The sequence below is a fragment of the Aulonocara sp. 'chitande type north' Nkhata Bay genome, linkage group LG12 (genome assembly GCF_057382095.1).
Source record: "Aulonocara sp. 'chitande type north' Nkhata Bay isolate Kocher_YH1m ecotype deep benthic linkage group LG12, A_spYH_male_GT1.1, whole genome shotgun sequence".
In the NCBI taxonomy this organism is placed as follows: Eukaryota; Metazoa; Chordata; class Actinopteri; order Cichliformes; family Cichlidae; genus Aulonocara; species Aulonocara sp. 'chitande type north' Nkhata Bay.
Window position 1 is genome coordinate 38,737,815 of NC_141355.1, and position 24,693 is coordinate 38,762,507.

The following is a 24,693-nucleotide window of genomic DNA, read 5'->3' on the forward strand; positions in this document are numbered from 1 at the left end:
AGAATACAGAAAGAAGCTAATAAATATTTAAGGAACAACATTAAATGGAACTTTTGCTTTATCTGTGAAAAACATGCAAATAAATAAATAAAGTTTTGGTTCCTCATTCAGCTTCCTGAGCAGAGGCACACAAACAGAACACAGTGTTCCTGCTGCTGTCCTCACAGATGAAAACCATCTGGTTTGGTTTATTCAGGAGCCTGCAGTGCCCCCTGCTGGCACTCAGGAGTAAAACACCGACTCCTTTTGCCTGCTCCTGGTCAAACACTCACCTCTCCCATGCTGTGGAGCTGCAGGGCCAGCGTGCGCAGGTGATCCTGGCTCACCAGCGGGTTGATGTGCTCCTGCACGTCACTGACAAACTGCTGCCACGACATCAGCTGGTTGGGTCCGCTGAGCTTCCTCCAGGTCGGCAGAACGGCCAGCAGACGCTCCGACAGCAGCGTCATCGGACTGCACCTCTGCAGAGACGGAGAAGGAAGCGGCGACAATAAACGACCACGCTACGTTTGTTCAGGTATGAGGACATTTAGAAACAAGAGGACACGGGGAGTGAGAGTCTGCAGAGCTCACGGAGACGACGCTGGCTCGAAGCTCCTGCAGGTGACTCCTCAGCAGCTTCATGTCTTTAGAGTTTGAGGCTCCAGCGTCCATCACAAACAGTTTGTCACTGATCTGCAGGTCGTTCCCAAACCTGGACCGAAAACCAAAAACACCAAACTTTGTAACAAATCACTGAAATCTGTGTGATTAATACGTCTAATTTATTCTCTGCAGGGATTCTTTGAGGTCGCATCGACTGTCTTGACAAAAAGCCGCTCGCTTTTTTACTCATCAACATAATCTCCACTGACTGACGGCACTTTAACTTTTTCAAACATAAACATCAAAGCAACATTAAAAGATTCTCAAGCTCTCCTCACTCTAGATCTGGTTTTACAAAACATTAGCTCTGCTGTGTTAGCGGTGAAACTGCTGAATTTGCTATCTGCTGTCTGATCAGTAAGGCTGAGACGTACGCTCGCTGTGACCGGATCATGTGACTGACGTGATTTAAGCTGGCACCGCTCGGTGCAGTATGGAGAGGAGGTGCTCTTCACCTGTTCCTGACTTCCTTGAGCAGCGCCCTCTCTTTGTCGTAGCTGAACTCTCCGGAGAACGCTCTGGGAACGTCGGCGAGGTCGGCGTGCGTCGCCACCAGGACGACCGCGAGAGGCTGCTGGATCCGACCACCGAAAGCTGAAGAAAAGTTAAGATTGTGAACCGTCACAGTAGACAGCTTATCATGATCAGGTTGTGTTGAGGTTGTGTAACTGTCTGGCTGCTGCAACAGCAAATGTAGTTCCCACAGCCTCGCACGAAACTGTTTAAATGAAGCTTCAAAAAGGCCAAACTCTTGGCGAAGTATCAGTGAAAACTCATATTTTTCTCCAATTACTCAGGAAACAAAGACTTTCAAACCTGCCGACTCTCTATCGTTGCAGCTTCTACTTCCTGCCTGCAGATCTGCTCCTAACCTCAAACATATCGATGTTTTTAAGAAAAAGATTAAAGTCGACCATCCACCGACCGCACGAAGGCAGTAGATGGTTGGTCTGCTTACAGATGCTTTCCTGCGGCAGGGTGAGGGCCTTCAGCAGGTTCAGCCAGTAGGTGATGTGGCCCAGCTGGGTCTCGTACGGCTCCTCCAGGCTGAACAGGACCACGTGGATCGCTGTGACATCGTTGGCCGCAAAATAATCGTAGGTGCAGTAGTAGACCGGGTTTCCAGAAAACTCCCACACGCTGAAATCTCCCACGCCTACAGAGAGGGAGCCGAGTGAGCTTTGCTTGAATTTCACACACAGGTTTAACCGTGAACGTCCTCCGCGGGGGATCCTCGCGGCTCTCACCGTGGATGTTGGCGTGCTGGATGTCGATGGCCTTGGTGGCCTGTTCGTCAGCCGCAGACAGAGCGCTGTGCACGGGGGAGAAGACCTCCAGCACGCCTTTGGTCAGGCTGGGCTCAAACATCATGCTGCGACTCCTCACGCTCACGTTCTCACAGCCGGGGTACAGGTTGGAAATGCTCACCGACACTGAACACAGACATGGAGGAGAAACCATGACAACCACCGGACTACTTTCAGTTAATGCAGAATTTTTACTGATTTTTATTTAGCAGGGACACACAGGAGAAGCAGAGAACCTGCAGCACTATGTTGCTGTTAGATCAGGGAATAAATCCTGACTTTTGGCTCCACAGTTTGAGCGGTGATGGTGTTTAAAGACACAGCGGCTGGTTTCTGCTCTCAGAGGTTGTTGTTCTGATCTCTGCTGTACTTCAGCGCGCGATCGACTGTGACTAACGCTCAAAGTATTTCAGATTAAGTGCAGATGTCTCTCTCTGCTGCAGCAAACACATCTGCATCATCTTTACCAAATAACCGCCGCTTGCAAACACAGGGGGGCGCCATTTCACTGCTAATGAATCCACTCTGCAGGGACAGTTTGGATTTTCGGGACCACACCTACAGCTTGTTTTTGAGGTCTTAATCACAGTAAAATGACATCCTGGTCTTTGGGTGATCACAGACATCAGTGTGACATCATCGCTGGTGTAAAGAGCTGGAGGAGAGAAGATGTTTGAGACGGACGAGTGAGCGTCTGCGCGGACAAATCGGGGAAAACGCCAGACGCACGATGGTTGTTCACAGCACAGCGAAGGACAAGTCAGAAACTCAGGCACATCTGGACACACATCCACAAAACAGATGTTTATTTCATCCGAATGTTTTCATTTCTGATGGGATTTTATACTTCAATAAAGAGATTGTAAAGTATTAGTGGCTGCAAATCTTTTAATTCCAGTCGTTGAGAGGCCAAAACCTTTGTTAGATGTGCATTTTGTGAAAAACCCGTGTGTGGTTTTTGTGATCGGTGTAAAATGAGTGAAATCCTTAAAGCCAACAGGTTCCGCTCATTTTCTCGACGTGGAGAGAAAAAGCTGTTTTCATGCCGTTTAACGTCGGGCGGTTCAGAGTTCAGTGAAGCGAAGCTGCTCATATCTTCTCTCGCTAACAGGCCTAAAAAGAGCGCTCCTTTTACCGAGGAGCACCTTTCACGACGAGGCCTCTCGTTAATGGAGCTCCGCGACATTTCAAAGTTCGCTACAAATAAGGAAATAAAAGAATATATCAGCGCACGCCGAGGCTGAAAGCCACAAAATCAATATGCAGCGTTCAGCGGTCTCGGGAGGCGACACTAAAATATCGACACTTGTGTTTCTTTGTCTTTGGCTGGATTCACGTCACGTATCGCTGCAGAAACAACTAACGGTCGATACGGACCAGCGCTGACTCTTTGAGACGCCGGCAGGCTCACAGACGGAGGAGTCGGCTAACGCACCTGACCGTTATCAGCCCGGGCGTCACGTAATGGCTGCAAGCGGCGCATAACAGAGCAGCTAAAGGGGAGAGGAGGGCAGGCAGGCAAGACACTGAACACGTCGTCACTGCACTTTCCTGAAAACCACGAACACCTCACAGACCTCAAGATACCCGAGCCTCAGAGCAGCACCTGAACGGTTTCCCTCAGCAGACAGTTGTTCCATTTGTGCTCATCTATCATTTACTCCAGAGGACATAACGAGGAGAACTGATCAGCTTTTATCAATTTCACCCTGTGAGATTCAAACTGCATCTCAGTACGAGACTGTGAGGGCTCATGTTCATGCTCACATCAGAGCAGCAACAACAGCTGCGTCTACAACGTGGATAAAACAAGACATTTAATAAAATGACTCACGCTGAAGTTTTCTGAGACAGATGTGCCAGGGAGACGCCTCCTCTGATTAACTGCACTCCTCACAAATAAACGAAGGAGTCTCTGTGTGTCTTTCTTTGCTTATCCCAACCAACATTCGCATGTGTAGCCGAAGGGTGATTGGAGGGGGTGGAGCCTTTCAGAGCTGTCACCAGGTGACACACACCTGTCTGTACCTGCACAAACTCAGGATCTTCTTGCTGTGAGGGGGCGGAGCTAACCGCTGCGGCAGTGAAAGCATTAATGCTGAGCTGGTGACGACGCGACTCCACCTGTCTGTCACCTACCGGGAGGTTTGGAGTTGACGGGCGAGTTGGGGTGCCGGGCCGCGTTGGTCATGCGCGTCCTCCTCCTCCTGAAGAAGCTGCGCAGGATGCCGCACTTCAGAGACTCCAGCAGCGTGCTCTTCCCGGCTCCCGAGTGTCCGAAGAGCTTGAGTTTGATCCGGGGCTGGACCGTCTGAGTGGGCCGCAGCTGCTGGATGTAGCTCAGCTTGTGGTTGTCCTGACCCAAAAACACACCACAGAAGAAGACATCGACAGCTCAGGTCACAGACACCTGTACACGACTCCCACAAGGCCCCAAAAATCACATGACACATTTCAACTAATCAGATTTTGTGCTGCTGCACATTATGTCAGCTTCAAACTGCAGAAAAGCTTATTTAAAAATACACATCAGCGTATTGTGTTGAAGAGATATCAGCTGATGTGGAACCAGAGCTGGGCTGGGCCACAGGCAGCAGTGTCAGCTCCATCCAACAAATTCAGTTCATTCAGTGTTATTTACACAGCGCCAAATCACAACAAGAGTCGCCTCAAGGTGCTTTATATTGTAAGGTCGACCCTACAATAATACAGAGAAAACCCAACAATCATATGACCCCCTATGAGCAGCACTTTGGCGACAGTGGGAAGGAAAAACTCCCTTTGAACAGGAAGAAACCTCCGACAGAACCAGGCTCAGGGAGGGGCGGGGCCATCTGCTGTGATTGGTTGGGGAGAGAGAATCAAAATCACTAAATCGAGCTAAATGTCACCACTTAGCTCTGCGGTGACATCGCAGCTGCAGGTGAAACTCTGCCCCCTGGTGGTGACAGAGAAAAGTTTCATGCACAGGTTAGCTATCTCACAGCTGAGCAGGTGAACCATAAACTGAGGATGTGAGCTCCGCCTGCAGGCGTCTGTCTACCATTCATTGGACAGAGTGGTTAAAAACAACGCAGGAAGCTTAAATGCTTTTATTTTGGTGGATGAACAGGAGAGTTCCTGTGACTCAAACAAAACGTTCCATATCTTATGTGTCTATAAATACTTCAGTTATAAAACATTTAAATGTGACAGCATTGAAACGCCGTGGCTGTGAGCGGCGTTACAGGAGACGCTTTCTTCCAAACATCATCGATTCTTCGGGCTACGAGGACGGTTTTTAAAACTGCTCTTAATGTTCTTGTAAAAATGAAACAGTGACTCAGCCGCAGGAAACATTTACAACAAAAGCCAGCTGCTTGCTCACGCCGCCGTAGATCTGACAGCTCGATGGAGCCGTTTAAGACGTTTCTCTAACCATCCAATGAGTCACGCATCAGAAGTGGCCCCAAACGCTGCGAGCAGATACGTGGGATGTGAACGCGCTCCTAATCCCACCTGGGTTATGCTAACGTGTCAAAAAATAATTCATTTCCAATTTCAAAACGTGTGATTCACAGAATCCGGCTTTAAAACGAACGAGTTCTCGTTTCAAGCCGCCGGGTTTCTCCCCCTCTTGGTTCTCGACAAGTCGGCCTTTTCAAACGTGCCAAAGTGTCTGAGATTAGCCCAGCATGTGCAGACGGCGGCTGTTTTCACAGCTGCTGCTTCATGTTTTCACCGATTCTCAGCAGGTTTTCTAGAAAAAAAGAGACGTCGGCATCACGTAGCTTTAGACGAGGAGTCTGAGCGTGTCCTGGTAGCTGTGACCGGGAACACCGGACGCACACACGCCGCTGTGGAGGGTGAAGCTGATCGTCATGGAGATGAAAGGTTTGGCTTTCACCGAGTGTTCGTCCTTTCACCTGCACGTGTCGAGCAAACTGCGCCCCAAAGTCTAAAAACGGCGGATCGCTAAAATCTAACACCTCCCGTCTTCCCGAGACGTCTCTCTCCACACCTCTGCACCGAAATAGACCAAGTGTGACGACTGTGAAGCCCGACTGTGCCTCATCACCCCCACCATCATCATCATCTGCACTTCCTAAACCGCGTTCACAGCATCACATCATTTTTTTTATAGCCTCATTCTTCAAACAAGCTCAGCTGACACAACTTGGTTGAACACATCAGTCCAACTCGAGCCTTTTGAGCCTTCTTCTTCCTCTTTACCTTTTTAAGCTTTCCCAGCAGTGACACGACGTGCTCGTGATGTTCGGCCGAAGCCAAATCCTCCGCCGTCTTTCCATCCTGCAGGAGGAAAACAAAAAAAGTCAGGTCTTTAGTAAACATCACATCTCCTCTGGCTCCTCCTCAGCTCCACTGAGGACATTCGTTTTCTGGAGTTTTTATAATGAAAAAGGAGCTCGAGCACAAAAAAGAGCTTCCTGTTAAACCAGTTCAGCAGACGCTGCTTTTACTTTAACTGAGTGTTTCCCCCAAACTTACATCACGTGTTCAACCAGTTTAGATCAGAACCAGCAGATTAGATACACAAATCATTTATATTTGTATATTTATTTACTTGTTCATCATAACAGGAAATTCAGCAGATATTTTGTTTTGATCGACGCTGACGTCTGCTGTTAGTGATTTATTAGTCAGCTGCTTTCATTTAATGAATGTTCTCCAAAAACGTCGACATTTACATAAATCAGATCGATGCGCCTGAAGTGACCTTTATTAGTTATGACAGTTATTCCTCATCACGCAGCGTCGTCTCTCAGCTGATGTCAGTGGATTAATTACACACACACACACACACACACACGCACACGCACACACACGCGCACACGCACACGCGCACACACACACACGCACACACACGCACGCGCGCACACACGCGCACACGCGCACACGCACACACACACACACACACACACACACACACACACACACACACACACACACACGTTACTTTCCCTCTCTGCTCCAGCGCTCCGACACAAACGCCACATTCCTGACAGCGTTCATGTATCTGTCACTGTCCGGCTTGGCTGACGCTCCGCTGGGAAAACCTGCACGGACGCCTGAAACGCCCACAGAGCGCCGCCGCCTCCTCCCAAACAGCTCGTCGTGACGATCGGACTTCGACATCGTCGACCTCCCGAGCCGACTGGATTGGGCAAATGAAGTCTGAGCATTTAGACGCGTGGACGCTCTCGCGGTGCTCGCCTCACACAGATGGCTGAGTGTCACGATTATTACTACTGATGCCTGGCAGTGACAGATGAACGGCTGGCGTTATGTGAGGAATATTAGATCATCCACAGTATTTCCAGCCCAGACTAAATATCTGCTGAAACGGAAGCTCGGGAACGACGAGTAACGGTGAAATCGCAGAGGCTGGAATGATTTGGAAGAAAAACCAGGCAGAGATCACAGAGGCACCGTGGAAGGTTGTCCTCCCTGACACTGAATTATACATCCCAGTGTGCGCTCCAGATGAAACATGCACAGCACATCAGCTGCCATACAATATTAACATCCCGGGAAGGCAGAGAGGGAAAAAGCTCAGCGCGGATCGTCTGCTGCTGGAACCAGATCAATTCAATGGAATGAAAGAAAGAACATAATGCATCAGGATCGAGCAGAATTAGATTTGAGGCTCTGAGACGAGTTTCAATGACGGACAAAAACACGTTACTTCTGATATCGGCGGAGAACGCTGGAAACATCTGGAAATCATATCTGAACAGGCTGAAAACATCTGCACAATAACAACTGAGGTCATGTTGTGAGCTCTGGCAGGAGAAGCAGGGAGGCGCCCGTGATGGAGGCTGACGCGCCGACCCTGACGTGCTGAAGGTCTCTTTCGGTCTTTGGCTGCTTCTTCGCTCACTGTGAGTCCAGTTCTTGTACCGAACATTTGACACGAGTGTTTTTGTTTGTTAGAGACTTCAAACGATCAACATTAACATTCACATAAATGAAATTTTAGCTCGTGACATAACTCTTTCAATTACGTTTGATTTATAAAATCACGATAACAGTTCTTCATAAAACCACTTGGATCCTGGACGCGTCTCGGATGAAGTCATCTCCTGGCCTTCGGCGTGGAGAAGCATCAGCTCAGAGCGCTGAGCTTTGAACGAGAAATAAAAATCCTTTCGGATCTAAAACGATTGGACATGAACTCCCACTTATCCGTAAAGTCAAACCCACTCAGGGCTGAATGTGGAACCGTTTGATCCCGAGCGCTTGGATAAAAGCTCTCAGCCCGCGGCTGCTGAAGCCTTTAACGCCTCACCTGCCGCAGACTCGGCACAAACGTCTCTGTGCAGTCACCAAATCCACGCTTGGATTCACTCGTCTTAAATATCTCATCTGCACAACAACGAAGCCGTTTCTCCTGCTCGCTTTCTTCTGCCTTGTGCAGCAAACACAGTGACAAACAGGAGTCTTGCTGCACAATCTCCTGAACAAAGCTAAGCGCTCGTAACGACCCCACAGACGTAAACTACAGGAAACGTCTTTGGAAATTTAACATTCTTGAAGTTGTACTCACAGTTTTTTACTTCTTGGACTTTCAAAGAGAAATTTTAAAGCCCCCAAACATGTTAATAACTAATGTTTAAAATCCTCAGCAGACTTTTCATTTGATTTAATGGTGCAGCTCTCAAACTGCCAGCTGGGATTTAAATATTCTAATAAGAGTTTAAGAGCTCAAAGCGAGAGACTGTGAGGGAAGTGGATGGGACACTGCAAGGAAGCTCATCAGGGTTCAAGAGGTCGAAAGAACTTCAGTAACATGAAGAAAGAAGAAACAAGGAGAAGGTTTCGCCTTGAAAACCTCTGAGAGGATGAGATTATTAAAAAAACAAACAGGTGGTGCAGCTGAGCCGGGTGGAGACGAGGGCGGAGGTAAGGGAACGATGCCAGAAGAATTTCCCAGTTTTACTGAGGATTCATGAGCGGCGCCTTCGTCTGCAGCCCCAGCAGAAAATGAACAATCGCCACGCAAACAATATCTGAACAAGCACGGGAGCGACGTTTCAATTTACATACTATATGAGGCGTGTCGGCGTGGACCACGCCCCCACCATACTCGAGTCACAGATCGCAGCAGCTTCACGTGTGAACACGTCCTACAGACCAAAGGGCTGCACTGGGTTTGTCAGTCTCATCACGATGATGACGAGGTGCTGCTGCACCCGCCCGAGCGGTAAAACAGAGAGGTGCCTTACGTTGGTGACAGCGTCGATGTTCGCTCCGGCCAGGCAGAGATGGCGGACGACCTCGAGGCTCCCGTTGTTCGCCGCCAGGTGGAGCGGAGTTCTGCCGGACTGTGACGCACAGAGGAGAGAGGAAGCAGCACACGTCAGCGCCGGACACGGTGAAAGTCACGCACACAATCATTCATGTTCGCTTTGACACTTACAGGTTATTCTTAATAACTGAGGCTGCTGAGCAGAAATGCTCGAATAAGGATTCCTGAAAACGTCAAAACCTTCTGAGCGTGCTCAGTTTAAATGTTGAGGCAGAAGCTTTTTAAGAAGCTCACATTCAGTTTTTTTCAATAAATCAATAAATAATCTTTGCGTGATGTCATACAGAGCAGATATCTGATGGTTTTCTCAGGTACACATCTCTCTATGAGAAGCCCCACCCACTTCCTGTTAATGAGGAGCAGCCAATCAGAAGAAAGCTGGCAAAAATAAAACGTTGCTCTCTTTAAGCTGCCGTCACTGTAACACAAATGTGGAGGAAAAAGAGTGACACAAACACTGAAATCAACATTTATCACATTTTCTAAACAAACACTGAACGGCGTCCCCCTCTTGCCTCGCGCTAACTCGGCCTAATTAAGCGCACGGTCGTGCTTCGGCGGGCTGATCGGCTGCTCGCTGTTCCCGCTGCGGTCGCTCGGCCTGAAGAATAAAACTGCTGATTAGAGCAGGAACACAGTGCCCTGAAAACAACGCTAATTACTGTAAACACCATATAATTGCCATCAATTTCATACCACAATATCTCATAAATCCAGAGCAGTTCGATGTTGATGTTACAGTAAAAGCTTTGGGATTTAATCAGAGCTCAGTGACGGAGGCGTTTCAATCCATTCTCCTTTGCAGCAGTTTGGAAGAACATCCACCCTGTTTTTGTGATGCTGCAAACTGAGCTGGAGACGGTTTCAATCCCACCCTCTTATTTCTCTGCTCGGTGTCTGCAGCTGACAGCAAAGACCGACCCAGAGTCAGCAGCCTGTGATTCGCTGCTTCACACGAGCTTAAAAGAAACGAGCTCCAGCTGAGAATAATGCATGAACCACGACGTCTCTGGCAGCGCCGTCTGCTCCCGATGCACATCGCCTCCCTGTGCGACGCTGAAAACACGTTTCTGCAGAAAAAGCCGAGAAAAGCTTCCCCGTCGCAGAATCTATTTAAATGTATGGTGTCAAAATAGAAAGTAGAATCAGAAACATGCGGGAGGCGAGAGGACGGGAGCTTCAGAGGTGTGTGAGGAGGGCAGGAGATATCAGAAGAAAGACGATTTTAAAATATGTCAGCAGAAAACAGCCCATACCTCTGTAAACATTACACTGCGTTATATTCTACTTCCTGTGTTTTTATCAATGCTCCACCTGCGATTAGGCCTCATTTAGCTCCGCTGCAAAACAACGATCTAAAACACTCATTTAAACTCGTCTTATTTTTCTTCAGCTACATTTGCTCTCAGGTCAAACTATTCTAACTCCTTTACCTATGAGAGAGTTCCCTCTCATTGGCCGTTCCTCACAAACCGAACAGCAGGTGGGCGGAGCTCTGTGCTCACACAAGTGAGGCGACCATATTAGTCTGTGAGAGCAGGGATTACTGGCACAGACACCTCATCATCTGAAACTGTGGTCAATGTGGAGCAGGTCTGACTCACAGCTGAGCTGATGGGGTTCGATTTAAAGGAGTCTTCTTCGTGAGGAAGATTACTTCATGGATCTCACTTCCTGCAGAGCGTCAAGCTGAGTGTGGTTCGGTTAGCTGTCGTTTACTTCTGCTCTTCTTGTGCTTCTAAGACTCCTGTGACAGTAATGCAAAACGCTCTGCAGCCCATCTGCAGCACGATCCGCAGGGTGAAGGCTGCAGCGCCGAGGCTGCTAGCTCAATCACTCAGGTGCTGTTGGTCACGCAGAGCGTGTTTTATAAGACAGAGACACGTTCGGCCTGACTCATCAAGGTACTGTAACACATCACATAACACCGGCATCGCTGAGCTGGCGCTGAAGTAGATGTGCTTGAAGATTATGTAAGAGGAGAGTAAAAACAGAAAGCGTATTCATGTTAACGGCATCGGGACGAAAAATAAAAACCCCACACATTAACATCAGTGTCTGAATGTGAGGGAGGGGGCGGAGCGCAGAGTTAGGAGGAGGTCCTTCACCTCCACCTTCACTCTCAGCTGTGTCTGAAAACTATGTGATACCACCAGTCCTCTCAGCGCGGCCTGGGAACGCCTCAGGGAGCGTATCCGGGCCGTCTGGGGGGAAGTGCTTGCACTCACCTTGTTGGGGAGGTCGAGGCTGGCCTTAGCATTGCAGATCGCCATGACGACGGGCAGGTTTCCATCCTTGCAGGCGATGTGGAGCGGCGTGTTTCCGTGGCGGTCCTGCTGATCCACTTGGCAGCGGTGTCTGAGGAGGCAGCGGACCACCTCCACCTGACAGCGACGCACAGCCAGGTGGAGAGCTGTGTGGCCTTCCTGGAGACACAAACACAGACGGGTCAGTGTCTGTGACCTGCACAGGTGGTGAGACCTGTGTGCTGTGAGACCTGTTAGTCAACCCTCGCACAAAAACACGTAAAAGTAAAAGTAAAATGTGCCAAAATAAATCAGGCTGAGCTCTGGTCACCTTGTCGGTGGTTTCCAGCTCGGCTCCGTGCTCCACCAGGCACTCCACGATGTCCACGAAGCCGCGGGCAGAGGCCGTCAGCAGCGGGCTCTCCCCCTCGCGGTTCTTGGCGTCCACGTGGCAGCCCGCCTGGCACAGAGCTCGGGCTACCGGAGAGTAGCCATGCCAGGCAGCGCAGTGCAGCGGCGTCTCCTGCTCCTGCAGACAGAAACGTGGAACGCAAAGATAAAACCCCGCGGCCCTCGAACAACCCCTCGGTTCTTATTCCGATGCCGTCGCTGCACTCGCTCACCCTGTCCGTCAGGTCCGGGTTGGCTCGGATGCTGCACAGGTAGCTCACCACATCCACGTTGCCATAGCGAGCAGCCACGTGTAGCGCCGTCTCGCCGGACTGGAGGTGACCAACAGCCAATATGTTAATAACAAAGCAGCAGATTAAACTAGCAGTAAGCTAGAAACGATCAAATTGTGTCATAAAAGTCAAACAAAAGAACAAAAGAAGCGACTGTGTGTCTGTCGCTCACACCCACCTGACTGACACACGTGACGTCTAACACGTCTGTGACACGTCGGACGGTTCAGATAAAAACGGTTCCTATGAAATCTCAGAGTAAAAGTATAAACGCAGTGACAGAGACGAAGCTTTGCTGGTGTCCAGAGGATTCCCTGCAGAACCTTCCTTTCAGCTTCGGGAAGTGAAATGTTTATTATTCCAGGCGCTGGTTGATTGCACGAGCTGCTAGACGGTGATGAGAGATGATTGACACGCGTGCAAATTTTCTCTTGCATGACAAAAACAATGTGTGAAAGACTGGAGGAGACGACACGCGGCACAGCCTCTGTTTCCATCTTCACCCGAGAGCAGCGAGCGAAAGAACAGGGCCGAGGATACAAGCAGCGGGAAAGAGCTTCCTCAGAGGGCGGTCCTCCATCACCCATCAGAGGAGCAGGTGGAGGTAGTAGGGGGCCTCTGTGATCCTGACACCATAAGTGGGAATGCTGTCTCCAGTTTAGATTCTGTAGTTTGGTCAAACATCCCAGATTTTCCGTATAGTAGCCAAAACCTCCAGTAGATGTTAACAGGGAGCAGCGGACTCACCTCCCTGCTTCTTGAAACACAACACAGAGCCAAATGTTTGCACTGCATGCACAGACCGTGCACAGACCATGCACAGACCATGCATACCAAGCGTGGACGCTGTGGATGTTGACTCTGACTAGAACTCTGACTCCGCTTCTGTTTTCGTTAAAAACTGACCCACGAGTTTCAGACTTGGGGCTGGCAGTCAGCGTAAACGCTCGTTAGCGAGACGACGTGTTTACTTGTTTCTTAGAGACTGAGTCACTCTGGAAAAAAGGAAAAACCCTCAAAGAGCGGTTTAATTTGGCGAATTACATAAAAAGCCGCCGCAGATTCACCTTGTTATGATAAACCTGAAAGGTCCTTTGGCTTCTCTGTTCTCACAAAGCAATTATCTAGTTCCACACAAACGCCTCGGCTTGTGATTTGGGGTTTATTGTGTAATAAAGAAAGATGAAACTTTAACGACGCCTGGACGGGAGCTGGAGAGTAATCAGCAGAGCGCGTGCAGCGCAGATTAGGCTCCGCCTCAGCGTTCACAGACAGGAAAGGACACCTCGTGAAGATCGGAGAGACGGGAAAACGCTTCTGGGATTTTGGACGCCCAGGCAAGGCACGCCGAGGCTGCACTAGCATCGAAAGCACACAAACACACACACACACACACACACACACACACACACACACACACAGACGCACCAATCCCATCTCTCCCTGCAAGGCCTGTTTCCATAGCAACAGCAAATAAGCTGATAAAATGCCAGAGTAACTGGTTTTCTCCACAGGTGTGGAAATGTGAGAGTGTGAATGTGTAAAGCTGTGTGTGTGTGTGTGTGTGTGTGTGTGTGTGTGTGTGTGTGTGTGTGTGTTTGTTTCTGGGCATTTCAAAGTAATGCTTCTCGAGGGGTTTGTGGGTAGGAGGCAGTGAGTAATTGCTGACAGATAACAGAGCATGATGAGTCGTAGTAAGTGTGTGTTTTTCCATGTGAGTGTGAGACGTGCAGAGAGGAAGGACCTGCTTTTCTACCTTATCTTGCACATCCAGCGGGCACTTCTTGTCATGGAGGAATCTCAGGGTCGCCACGTGGCCGTGTCTCGCCGCGTAGTAGATGGCGTTGGCTCCGCTCTGAGGGTTGGAGAGAGAACAGCGTTGCAGGATTTATCCCTGACCTTTAGTAAAGAGTCTGCAGCCACACGATAGGAACGTATCCTTGGACAATACTGTGCCGTGCTCTCTAACACGGGATCGTTCTGAGGATGTGCTTGGATGTTGGGCTCAGACACAACGTTGAAGCTGTGGTTTCTAAACGGAGGAACGAGATCAAAACACGTTCTTTCATTGTTTCTGTATGAAGTCATAACGTCTCTATATAAATCTCCTGAACTCGCTGCACCGATGATGACAGAATGAAACTTTATTTAATGGCAGCCAGTGTGTGCAGCATTAACCTGATTTCATGTGTGGCACTGAAATCAAATCAAAGGCAACGAGATCGCTGCGTCAGAGTTCGGAGACGTGACGTCGACCCTGGTGTGGGTCAGCAGCTCCAGACGTCTCTTATTTTCTAACATCTTGGAAAACAAGGAAGGACCTGCAGCTCGGTGCAAGCACAGAGTGACTGCACGGCACGATGAAGGACGTTTGTCAGGGAGAAGCTGCTGCGGATGTTCAGCTGCTCACAGAACTTCCAGGAACTGTCGGCTATCGGAAGGGAAACGATTTCAGGCTCTGCTAAAGTCTTCCTCCCGTCTCTGACGCTTCACTGATGAAGATGCAGCTGTGACAAAGAGTTTTAGCAGCGGCACAAGTTTTGTGTTTGATGCACTTTGTTGGTTCTGAACAATCTTAAGCAACTTCATAAGTTTCAAAGAAACAAGTCGACGTCAGCTGTCACACGTGGGCTCTGACCGTGCTGCAGGCAGAGCCCGCAGGGCTAAACTCAACCCTCACGTCTACGTTAGCTTCTGATTTTTCTAAAGAAGAAGATATCTCACACTTTTTCTTATTTCAAATTAAAATGTGTTTATAAGATATGATAGAAAACCTCTGAGGCACCACAACAGCATCAGTGCACGCAGAGCAAGGACGAACCGACGATCAGAGTCCATCCCAGCATTACTGCGTATGAAACAGCCAATCAGCAAAGAGGAGCGGCTCTGATCACTCGACTGTGTTTGATGTGTGTTTCATTTCTGTCATTACACAGGCCCAAATATTCACAATCATGAGAACCTTCATTATGCAACGTCGAAGCAGGTTTGTTCCCTGAAATATTGATTTTTTTATAATATTTGATTTTCAAAAAAAGTTTGCTGTTAGCATCTGAAGCTGTCCTGGTTCACAGCAGGGTCAAAGGTCAGCTGTTATGCGCCTTACAGCTCCTCCATGCAGTCTTCGTCACAGCAGGTCCGGCTCTTACCTTGTCGTGGGCCCGGATCTCCGCTCCTTTCCTCATCAGGACCTCGATGATCTGAATGTTTCCACAGCCGGCTGCGATCAGCAGGGGAGGGGTCCCGTGCTGCAAAACACACACACGCGTGTTACGCTTCCTGTTTATGTGTGAACGCTGCGTCTTTAATCTGTGCGGTAAAGCTCAATCTGACAGCCTGTAGTTACACAGAAAACGTGGCGAGGAAGTAAACGAGACTGAGGTAGGAATAATGAATGAAAATGGCGAGATGACCTTTTCTGAACGAGTCCCTGAGCAGAGACAGACTGAGCCGACGAGTCTGTCAGGTACCGACTCTGCCTCTGGTTGTTCATCCTTCCCCTCCTCATTTCTTTCCTCTTCCTATTTTCTTACACTTCACTGAGTTTAATGGCTTCTCGTCCTCACATCGCCCGCCAAGTCCTGACATGTACCCGACCATCAGGCTGCGCGGTGTAAAAACTAAGCGTGTTTTAGTTTCTGTGTAATCATGCCCAGGCTGTGCTTTGATTTATAAAAACCCATAAAACGCTCCCTCGGTGCCACAAACCGGACGTGAACACGCCTCCCTAACACGCTGCACCACGAGCACATCCTCCGCCCACATTCACTGATGTTCTTTAATGAAGACGTGATGATGCTTCACAATAACACTTCAAATCTGCAGATTTCACCTGTTTACACACTGCAAAAGTCTGCAGGTGGCAGATGAGCCTGGAAGCGACTGTGGGCCCGACTGTGGAAACATGCTCTGTGGAAACACGCTCTGTGGAAACACGCTCTGTGGAAACACGCTCTGTGGACCGTCAGTGTTTAAAACGTCAGGCTGTTTTTCTTCTGCTGTGTTTTGGCTGGAGGACGGGACGACCTAGTTTCTGGGATGCTGGCAGCTTTAAATAAATATGGAAAAGACACAAAGATTTTTATGGAGATCTTTGAGACGATTCAAGCTTTCAATTTATTCTTTAATCAACTTTTAATCTGTCATGATTTTGTTGGCGTTGGGATTTGTTGGATAAGCGGTTAATAAAGTCGAGGGATGGTTGTGTCAGACTTTATATTCCTGGGTGGATAGTCCACTTTGCTACGTTTTGCCTTGGATGTGAAAGCAGGATTGCCGTCCACACAGTGTGGAGCACAGCTCAGACATGTAACTCTGACAGCCAATCAGCTCTCTGCGTCGATCAGAGCTGGAACAAGCCGGATCAAACATCATCACAAACATCATTATGCAACACGAGGCTGCACAACAACTGAATAATTTCTCAAATTATTTGCATGATTCATCTGAATCTGGAGCACAGCGGTGCAATCCAGCCCACTGGATACTGTGAGACGTGCCTGCAGTGGAAAAACTGAGATCTTCAGTTTAATAAATCGCTGCTCCCGCTGAGCCAGCGTTCCTACACAGGTGTGAAAAATGCCCGAAAAGGGAAAATTATTCCCTGATTTTCACAATTTCTTGGGATCATGAAGAATAAACAAGTTATTTAGTTATAAAAATTGCAAATGTGACGGTTTTATCTGTTTGAATGGTGACTTTGTTAAATGTGAACGTTTAAAGAAACGCCGCTCGCGCGAGTCTGACCCGTTTCCCAACCTCAGCACAAAGCCAACTCGTTACCGAGTCTTAACCTGGTCCCAGCGTCTAAAACTCAAAGCGTGACTTCTCAGAGAAAGATGGAGGCAGCGCATCCACAGCTCCACACACACGTCTCTGTGTGGATGACTCAGGGTGGCGCCTGCTTCACTTTGATTCAGTTTTGAATAGAGACACTGGCAGACGTGCTTCTGCGCCACTACTTCAGATTCGTTGGGTTCAGCAGGAACGAGCTGAGCGTGTCTGTGCGTCACCTTGTTGGGCTGGTTCACATCGTAGTTGTTCAGCGAGCCGAGGAGATGCTGCAGACCCGGCACGTTGTCGTCATTTATGGCGTGGATGATGGCCTTCATCACAAAGGAGTCTTCCTCGTCCTAAACAGGTGAGAAACACGGTTAAAGACATTTAATCCTCTGCTGCTCACTTGATCTAAACCGAGAATCCAGTGATTACGACTCTGTCAGCGACACGTGACCCGGTCACCTTCAGCCAGAGTCAGCCGTGCAGCGCAGCAACCGGCCGTGCCGCCTCGCTGCACAAAGAGACGACGATGAGCGAGGCGAGGAGGCAGCGAGAGAGCGAGGCTGATGTGGCGTTTGCTCAGCCAAGCTCGACTCTTTGGCCGCATTCCTCAACATAACCTCGCTGCTGGGCGAGCCGTGACTAAAGCACCTCGGAGAGCTGCAAACAGCACAAACATGCACGAGCAGCGAGGCCCTGCTGGGAGCTCCATGCCCACCTCGATCGCACACACGTGAAAAAGACCTCCGGGTCTCGTTGTGACCTCCAAAATACACAGAAATGATTTAATAACTGCAGTCAAAAAAGCGGCCTTCCGACTGCGACGGTAACCACACTCATCCATTTATTCATCGAGCGGTGATGCAAGCAGACGCTCAGCAAGAACGAGCTCTAATCACATGAAGTCTTTCTGCTTCACATCGCTGCCAAGTTCAAATGTTTTTATCCAAACTGCAGAACAAATACCTGAATGTGTGATAAAAAAAACAAGACAGACAACAATCAAAAGGTTCATTTGAGGAAGAAACCACAACAGTCCTGCAGGAGCATGCAGGAATAATGAGCTGTCTGAACTAGCGGAGCTGACCTCGGTAACATGAGCTGAACACATGTAAACACTGCAGCTTCTGTGAGAAACTTAATTATTCACAAAGCCGTCCCAGCAGGCCGGCTGTTCTCAGAGCACGAACACCCACCTGTACCTGCTTTTCAGGTAAGTCACTAAACCGTGGAACTGCCTGGAAGTCTCCATCAGAGAGCTTGTGTTTGTTACCCTGAACCACAGGGGGCGCTGTGACCTCACCGTGCCCAGTCCTACCTGTCAGGTCACCTGTGACGGCAGGAAGCTGCTGTGTAATCCTTTGATGACATAACAGGGCCGGCCTCGGCTGCTTTGTGAATGATTAAGCTCCTCACAGAAGCTGCAGTGTTTACATCTGTCCAGCTTATCGTGTCGACTGGAAACGGACACGCTAACAACATAAAAGCCTCCGTGTGTCCGAACAAGCTGACTCATCATTTACCGCAGACGGACGCACGCCGGGAGCCTGGAAACCACACACACGTTGGGTATTCATGACCTGTGGGGACATCTCACTGACATAATGCTTTCCCTGGACCCTAACCATGGAAAATGAATTCGTAAACCTCAGCCTGACCCATAACCAAACTGTAACTAACACTCAAACCCACTTTGAATCTCAAAAATGGCTTCAAACTTGTGGGGACCAGGTCTCCATAAGGGCTGACGGTCCCACAAGTACAGTAAACCTCCCAACAAAGACAAAGACACACACACACACACACACACACACACACACACACCAGGAATGAGGAAAAGATGGTTTTCTGCCGTCTGTCAGGCCACAAATACCTGAGCTGTAACTGAACATTCAGTCAAACTGAAAGCGCTCGCGCTGCACGTCTCAGTTACTCTAACTCTTGGCTGGAGATAAGGACTGACTTCAGAGCTGGAGCAGGTGCATGAAGCTGAACGTATTTATGTGCTGCTCTGCTGGTGTGAGGCCCCGTCTTACCAGCGTGTCGTCGCTGCGGGCCACGCTGATGTTGCTCCTGGACAGGAAGGAGCGGGACAGGCGGTTACATAAGGAGATGAGTCGGACCGATTGCTGCAAGAGACAAACAGAGAAGACACGGGGTCGGTGAATGTGCAGAAGCAGAACAAGCTCACGTCACGTCACGTTAAGGATCCCCGCCGACAGGCAGGAGAGCGATTTTCTGCTCTGGTTGAGTTCTTTGCTCCGATTCATCGCTCGTAACCCGCTGACCTGCACGTGGATCGACCTCACACGTCTGCAAATGTTCCAGCTTCACGTCGATGTTACAGATTATATATCAACCATCATCACCAGAGAGCGAACTGATGACCTCAAATGATCAATAAACACATAAATGATTTTGTCCAATTAATAAGAATTCATTTATTAAAAGCAGGTTTTCTTTGTGTCGCTGCAGTTTTTTATTCTTCCCTCTGAATTTCGAGATGAGCCTGAGCTGCGTTTAACGTTTGTGTGTTTTGGAGGTTTTTGTGTATCAAACATAAATAAATCCTCAAAGATGAAGGTTGCTGCAAAGCCAGGAGCTGCTGTGAGTCACCAAACAGAAGACACAAACATGGCGACAGCAGCGCCGCAGCTTCAAACGCCGCTGCGTTGTGTTGGCTGGGAGCGTCGCCGGGTCAGCTGTGACGAACCGAAGCAGACACGCAGTAAAGAAGCCGGCGGTGAATCTGATGGCTGCGGCGACCCCGTGGCGATCAACAGTGACAGCGAAGCACCAATGAGGAGACTTTGTAGCAAGAAGCTTTCAGAGTGCATCATGGGAAATGTATTTTATTGCTCCTGAAGCTTCAGTGTGAGCGTAGAAACCAGTAAGATGGAAAACTCTCACCTTCCACTTTCTCCTGGCTGCAAACTTTTTGAACTTCTCCATGTTGACGGCCGACTCCTTCCTGCTCAGAGCCTGCTGAGTGTCCTTTGGCTGATTATAGGAAACGAAACGAGATAAATGTTAAAGTTAGAAAAGCTCGGACAACAAAATCCAAACGCTGACATCAGTCCCACCTTGATCCAGGGGTGCTGCAGGCTGTCCTGGATGGTCATTCGCTTTCTGTGGACAGAAAAGGAAACTCGATGATTCACCATCAGATGTTCCAGCTGCTGCGGTTCAGCTTCGGTCTTTTTCTTTGTGCATTAATGCTGATTATTTTCTGTTTTACAAAGGAAACACACAGTTGGGATGGAGACACGAAGCCTGACAGCAGCAGGACTTTCATTTATCTCCTAATTGTTTTCATTTGAGTTGCTTTAATCTGAGGCAGTTACAGGTTATAGATGTATTTTTGGTTTTATTTGTAAAATGTTTTGTGTGCTTTGAACCTGCTGCCCTCTGTTTGAACCTGCCAGGCTTCCTGTGTGGGTTTACTTCCTCCCACAGTCCACAGACACCCACACCGGGTGAGTGTAAACTGGCTGTAGGTGTGCGAGCTGTGCGTCCGTGTCAGGCTGCAGCCTCGGCCACGTCTCTGTGCGTCTTTTAATAATCGCTTGCTGATATTACACAGCTGACCTTTGTCGCTCTGCACCTAATGAGCAATAAAGATATAACTGCTGCTCTTTGTTAACCTGGAATATTCAGTTTCCTCTTTCGATGCTTCTCTACGCGGCGTCTCATGAAAGGCGGTACCGAGAAACTCGGCGTGGTCGTCGGAGTAAAGGGAACAAATCTACGTGATGCACTTCGGTGCTACTTCCTGAGACAGACAACAGTTTGACAGATTTTAAAACGCTCACATTTCATCCAAACAAAGCAGAAGTTAACCTGACAGAGTGCTGCACCAACATTAATGATTAATATTTAGTAAAGCTCGATGTGCTTCAGGGACGGCCTCAGTCCAACAACAGCCCGTTGTTCAGGAAAGGTTTCCGTACGTCCTACATAGATTTTGGGGAACCTGGCGAAGGCGCCGCTTCCTCTCGGCTCGGCCCGATCGCCACCACATCCCCGTTTGCAGCCGAGGCGACTGCATTCACACCAACCACACAGGTTCCCAGATTTCCAGGCCTGTGCTGGTGCAGCTTTAACCCAGCAGACTTCATAACAGCATCTCTTCATTATCTTCCTGAATGCAAACCTCGACGCAGATCAATTAAAAGCCGTTCCATTACGAAGCGCTCGGCCCGTCATCTCTGAAAGCCCCATTAGGTGAAGCTGGTAAAGTCTCTCTGTTTACAGCAGCGCATGCCCACCCCTCATCGTCTCCTCTCTGACTTATCCAAATGAAATCATCCTCACACCTACAATTAATCACCTCTGTTAGCCCCCTCGTTCTCACGCCGTTGTTTTGAAAGGAGCTGGCGTAATTACGAGCAGAAAAGAGCTTGATGGCGGTAACTGTCCTCGAGCACAGCTGCAGCCATTCAGCTGTTGCTACAGCAACTCTGTAACAAGGGAACAGTCCAAACAATTTTAGGAGCCAGCGCCAAAAGGCACGGCGCCGAGCGAGGAGGCAGCGTAGCTGGAATATCTGCAGAAAGCACCTATTCAATTTTCCTGTCAGCGTTTTAAAAGCGATTAAACGAGACCAATCAGAGAGCGATCATTTAGAAGTCAACGCGTCGTTTAAACGCTGCTGTTACAGCCAAGACTCGGAGCTGAAGACGAAATGTGTTCGTTTGTTGTTCAGCTGACTGGAGGAAATCACACCGTCAACCAAACCACCTCGAGTCAGGATACGCAGGAAGGCCTCAAAGCAGACTTGTGTCTGAAGGAGTCACCCTGCAGTCTGGCAGCTCTGCATGGAAACGTTTGTCGTGATTAAAGCAGCTCCTGCTCTGATGTGACTCTAAGGCCGCTTTGATCTCAAATACAATGGAAACAGAACATACTTTGGATCTTTGACGAGCAGCCTCGCTATGAAGTCTTTGGCCAGCACGCTGGTGTTGCTGAAGAACTCCTCATCGAAGGTGTAGTCCACCGCCGACACGTTGGCCAGAGTCTCCTGCTTGTTGTCGCCCAGGAAAGGAGAGGCTCCGCTCAGGCTGCAGGACGAGAAAGGTTAACGGAGAGGTCAGAAACGTGCAGGCTGGCGGGTTTTTATCTTTGTGTGAGGACTTTAACAAACCAGCTCTGCATCACATCAGGTGGAACCTTCTCTGACTACAGCTCAGCTGTCTTGTAATCACAAAGGAAGAGGAATTCTGATTTTAGTCCAAACGCTGATGAGCTTCAGCCCCTGAAATCCAAACTACAACCGTACAACGCTTTGCTGAGTGAATGTGATTAAAGAGCTGCAAATAACTGTGACTCGTTAGTGAAGCGTCGCTATCAAACACTCTCAGGGAAACCAGCTGGACCGCTCTCGGTGTGAGTGCAGGAATTTTAATGCACCTCTCCACTGAACGCACACACAAAGCAGATGCACTGAGGGGAGCACGTTTTAATGGACAGACCACGGCGCAGCACACGCAGGGCTGAGCAGTCGTGCACGTTAACGAGGGCTCGGCCTCCCGGACTTTAGCCCGTTAAACCGAACAGCAGCTCCCGACAAACCCGGCCTCCCCTTCTGCTCCGACTCCTGCATCCCGTCACCAGCTGCTAATTAACATGTGATCTGGGGGAGGCGTGGAGCTGGTGCAGGTCGAGCTCAGGCTGAGTGGAAATGTATGAATTTATCGACTGTATAAAGCTGCTCACAACAAACGAGTCATTGCGGCGGCTCGTTACGAGGCCAGGCGATACAATCGGCAGGGAAGTGTGACGTCAGGACTCCTGGTGACATTTTACCTCCTGGTTCTCCAAAACACTCGTGCACTGAGCACCAGGCCGAAATCAAGCCCTGTGACCAGCCTGAAAGCCAGACTGGGGGTCAGCAGAGCAGAGAGGCGCCACGTTCAGTCATAGGATTCCAGGCTGTGTGGCGCACGGCACGCCAGGCCTGATGAAAGAGGAAATAAGAGCGCGTTTCATTACCCAGAGCACTGTTTATGATTCTGTGGTCATCGTGTCACGCTCACCGAACGCTCCCACACACACACACACACACACACACACACACACACACACACACACACACACACACACACACACACACACACACTACATTACATTTGCCAGTGAGAGATGAAGAGTCAGCGCACCTCTCTGTTGCTCTGCTGTGATAAGAAGCTGAGAACAATCTATTTTCAACCTTGCCAGGCTGAGCTGTGACAGCTGTGTGGGCGGACGCCACGAACTGGGATGCATGTGTGAGTGTGCGTTTGTATTCATGTCTTTGTGGGGACTGGGTAGATGTCCCCACAAGATATCAATACCCCACGTGTGTGTGTGAGCACAGACACATTTGTTTGAGATTGTGTATCATGCAAACTGAAAAGCTTGTATTGTTTGCAGCTGCTTATTATTGAATATTCTGATGACACCTTTAGGTTGGCGTTGGGCATTTACCCCCTCCCTCCCTCTCTCTCCCTCGCTCTCTCTCTCTCTCCCTCTCTCCCTCTCTCTCTCTCTCTCTCTCTCGCCTTGTTTTGTTTGGCACGCTCGCATGTTTGTGTAGGCAAACGCAACTAATGTGCGATTTGTTTTTTGGAAAAATTGGTGTAGGTGTCACTTTGAAGGATAAAGGTGCGCGGGAGCTCAGGAAGCCTTCAGCTGAGTACACAGAGAGGCGACGGGATCATCGAGAGCCGGCAGCAGTCGACCGGCGGGTCGTCGAGGACGTGAACTTCACTTTTGCTGCTGAATTAAACTGTGCTGACACGTCTGCAGGCGACTGCTTCACAAACACAGAGCACACAAACAGCTGTCTGCAGAACGGCTGCTTTAAAGACCAAACTAAGTGAATTCAGGAGAATTTGTTGGATCTAATCAGACTACTGCGATCCTCCGAGCTCCTTTATCAACCCAACGACATGCTGATAAGATCAAAGCATCGGCAGAGCAGGATAACGTCCAGAGTCAATTAGCTTAAGCAGACTAGCCTCAAACAACAGTGCACGTTAGCGCTAATATTTAAGAATCAGAGCAAATAAAAGAAAAGTTTTCAAATATTAAAAACAGCTTAACGTGCGAGTTACATGCAGAGATTATCAGGACTGGGAAAATCCCATCTGTGGCTCAGAGGCAAATATCTGATCTGTTTAAAGTGTTTTAAATATTGTGACGAGTTTCGGCTCATTTAGGTTCCAGTGTGCGCGCAGCAGGAAAAACAAGCTTTTAATAACAGGGCTGTTCAGTGTGCCGGAGCAAACATCCTTCTAAAAAGGCCACTTCTTTAAAAATAATCAAACACTGCAGGAATTTACTAGTATAAATCAGTTTTATATTAAACAACCTTTTCCATCAGTGGATAATTGGACGTGCGATGAGAGCGGGTCACATCACAGCGTGACAGTCGGCGAGCCCACAGGAAACGTGTCGCCGACCCTGTGACGGCTTCGTTTGGTGACTGAGCTCAACTCTTCCTCAAATGAAACCACGAAGAACAAAGAAATCAAAGAAACTGATGATGGCGTTGGAACAAAACGTTCTTCGGGTGAAAACCAGCCGCTGATCGTGGAAATCCAGCAGCTGTGGGCTGGATGCAGTCGACAACAACTCACAGCTTGATATTTAATACGAACACAATCACAACAGTAGCTCTCCGACGCCATCTTTAAAGCGCTCTGTGGGTGTTTGCTGGTTTGGGTGTGACACGAAGCGCCATC

At 49.0% G+C, this 24,693-nt stretch overlaps 1 protein-coding gene across 3 annotated transcripts in view; it reads right to left on the minus strand.

Moving 5' to 3' along the window:
* dapk1 (death-associated protein kinase 1) overlaps nucleotides 1-24,693 on the minus strand; it is a 63,482-nt gene that overhangs the window by 4,453 nt on the left and 34,336 nt on the right. For 2 of the 3 annotated variants that reach the window (XM_086257717.1, XM_086257719.1), the window contains 18 exons: nucleotides 21,877-22,029; nucleotides 20,053-20,098; nucleotides 19,880-19,969; nucleotides 19,006-19,098; nucleotides 17,203-17,322; nucleotides 15,340-15,438; nucleotides 13,947-14,045; nucleotides 12,131-12,229; nucleotides 11,839-12,036; nucleotides 11,490-11,687; nucleotides 9,179-9,277; nucleotides 6,165-6,242; nucleotides 4,092-4,308; nucleotides 1,893-2,078; nucleotides 1,604-1,801; nucleotides 1,101-1,239; nucleotides 574-694; nucleotides 273-461 (listed from right to left, as the gene is read on the minus strand). In XM_086257717.1, the coding sequence (XP_086113843.1) occupies nucleotides 273-461; nucleotides 574-694; nucleotides 1,101-1,239; nucleotides 1,604-1,801; nucleotides 1,893-2,078; nucleotides 4,092-4,308; nucleotides 6,165-6,242; nucleotides 9,179-9,277; nucleotides 11,490-11,687; nucleotides 11,839-12,036; nucleotides 12,131-12,229; nucleotides 13,947-14,045; nucleotides 15,340-15,438; nucleotides 17,203-17,322; nucleotides 19,006-19,098; nucleotides 19,880-19,969; nucleotides 20,053-20,098; nucleotides 21,877-22,029 (2,422 nt within the window). The remainder of the gene's footprint in view (nucleotides 1-272; nucleotides 462-573; nucleotides 695-1,100; nucleotides 1,240-1,603; nucleotides 1,802-1,892; nucleotides 2,079-4,091; nucleotides 4,309-6,164; nucleotides 6,243-9,178; nucleotides 9,278-11,489; nucleotides 11,688-11,838; nucleotides 12,037-12,130; nucleotides 12,230-13,946; nucleotides 14,046-15,339; nucleotides 15,439-17,202; nucleotides 17,323-19,005; nucleotides 19,099-19,879; nucleotides 19,970-20,052; nucleotides 20,099-21,876; nucleotides 22,030-24,693) is intronic. The other variant, XM_086257718.1, reaches the window with a different exon arrangement.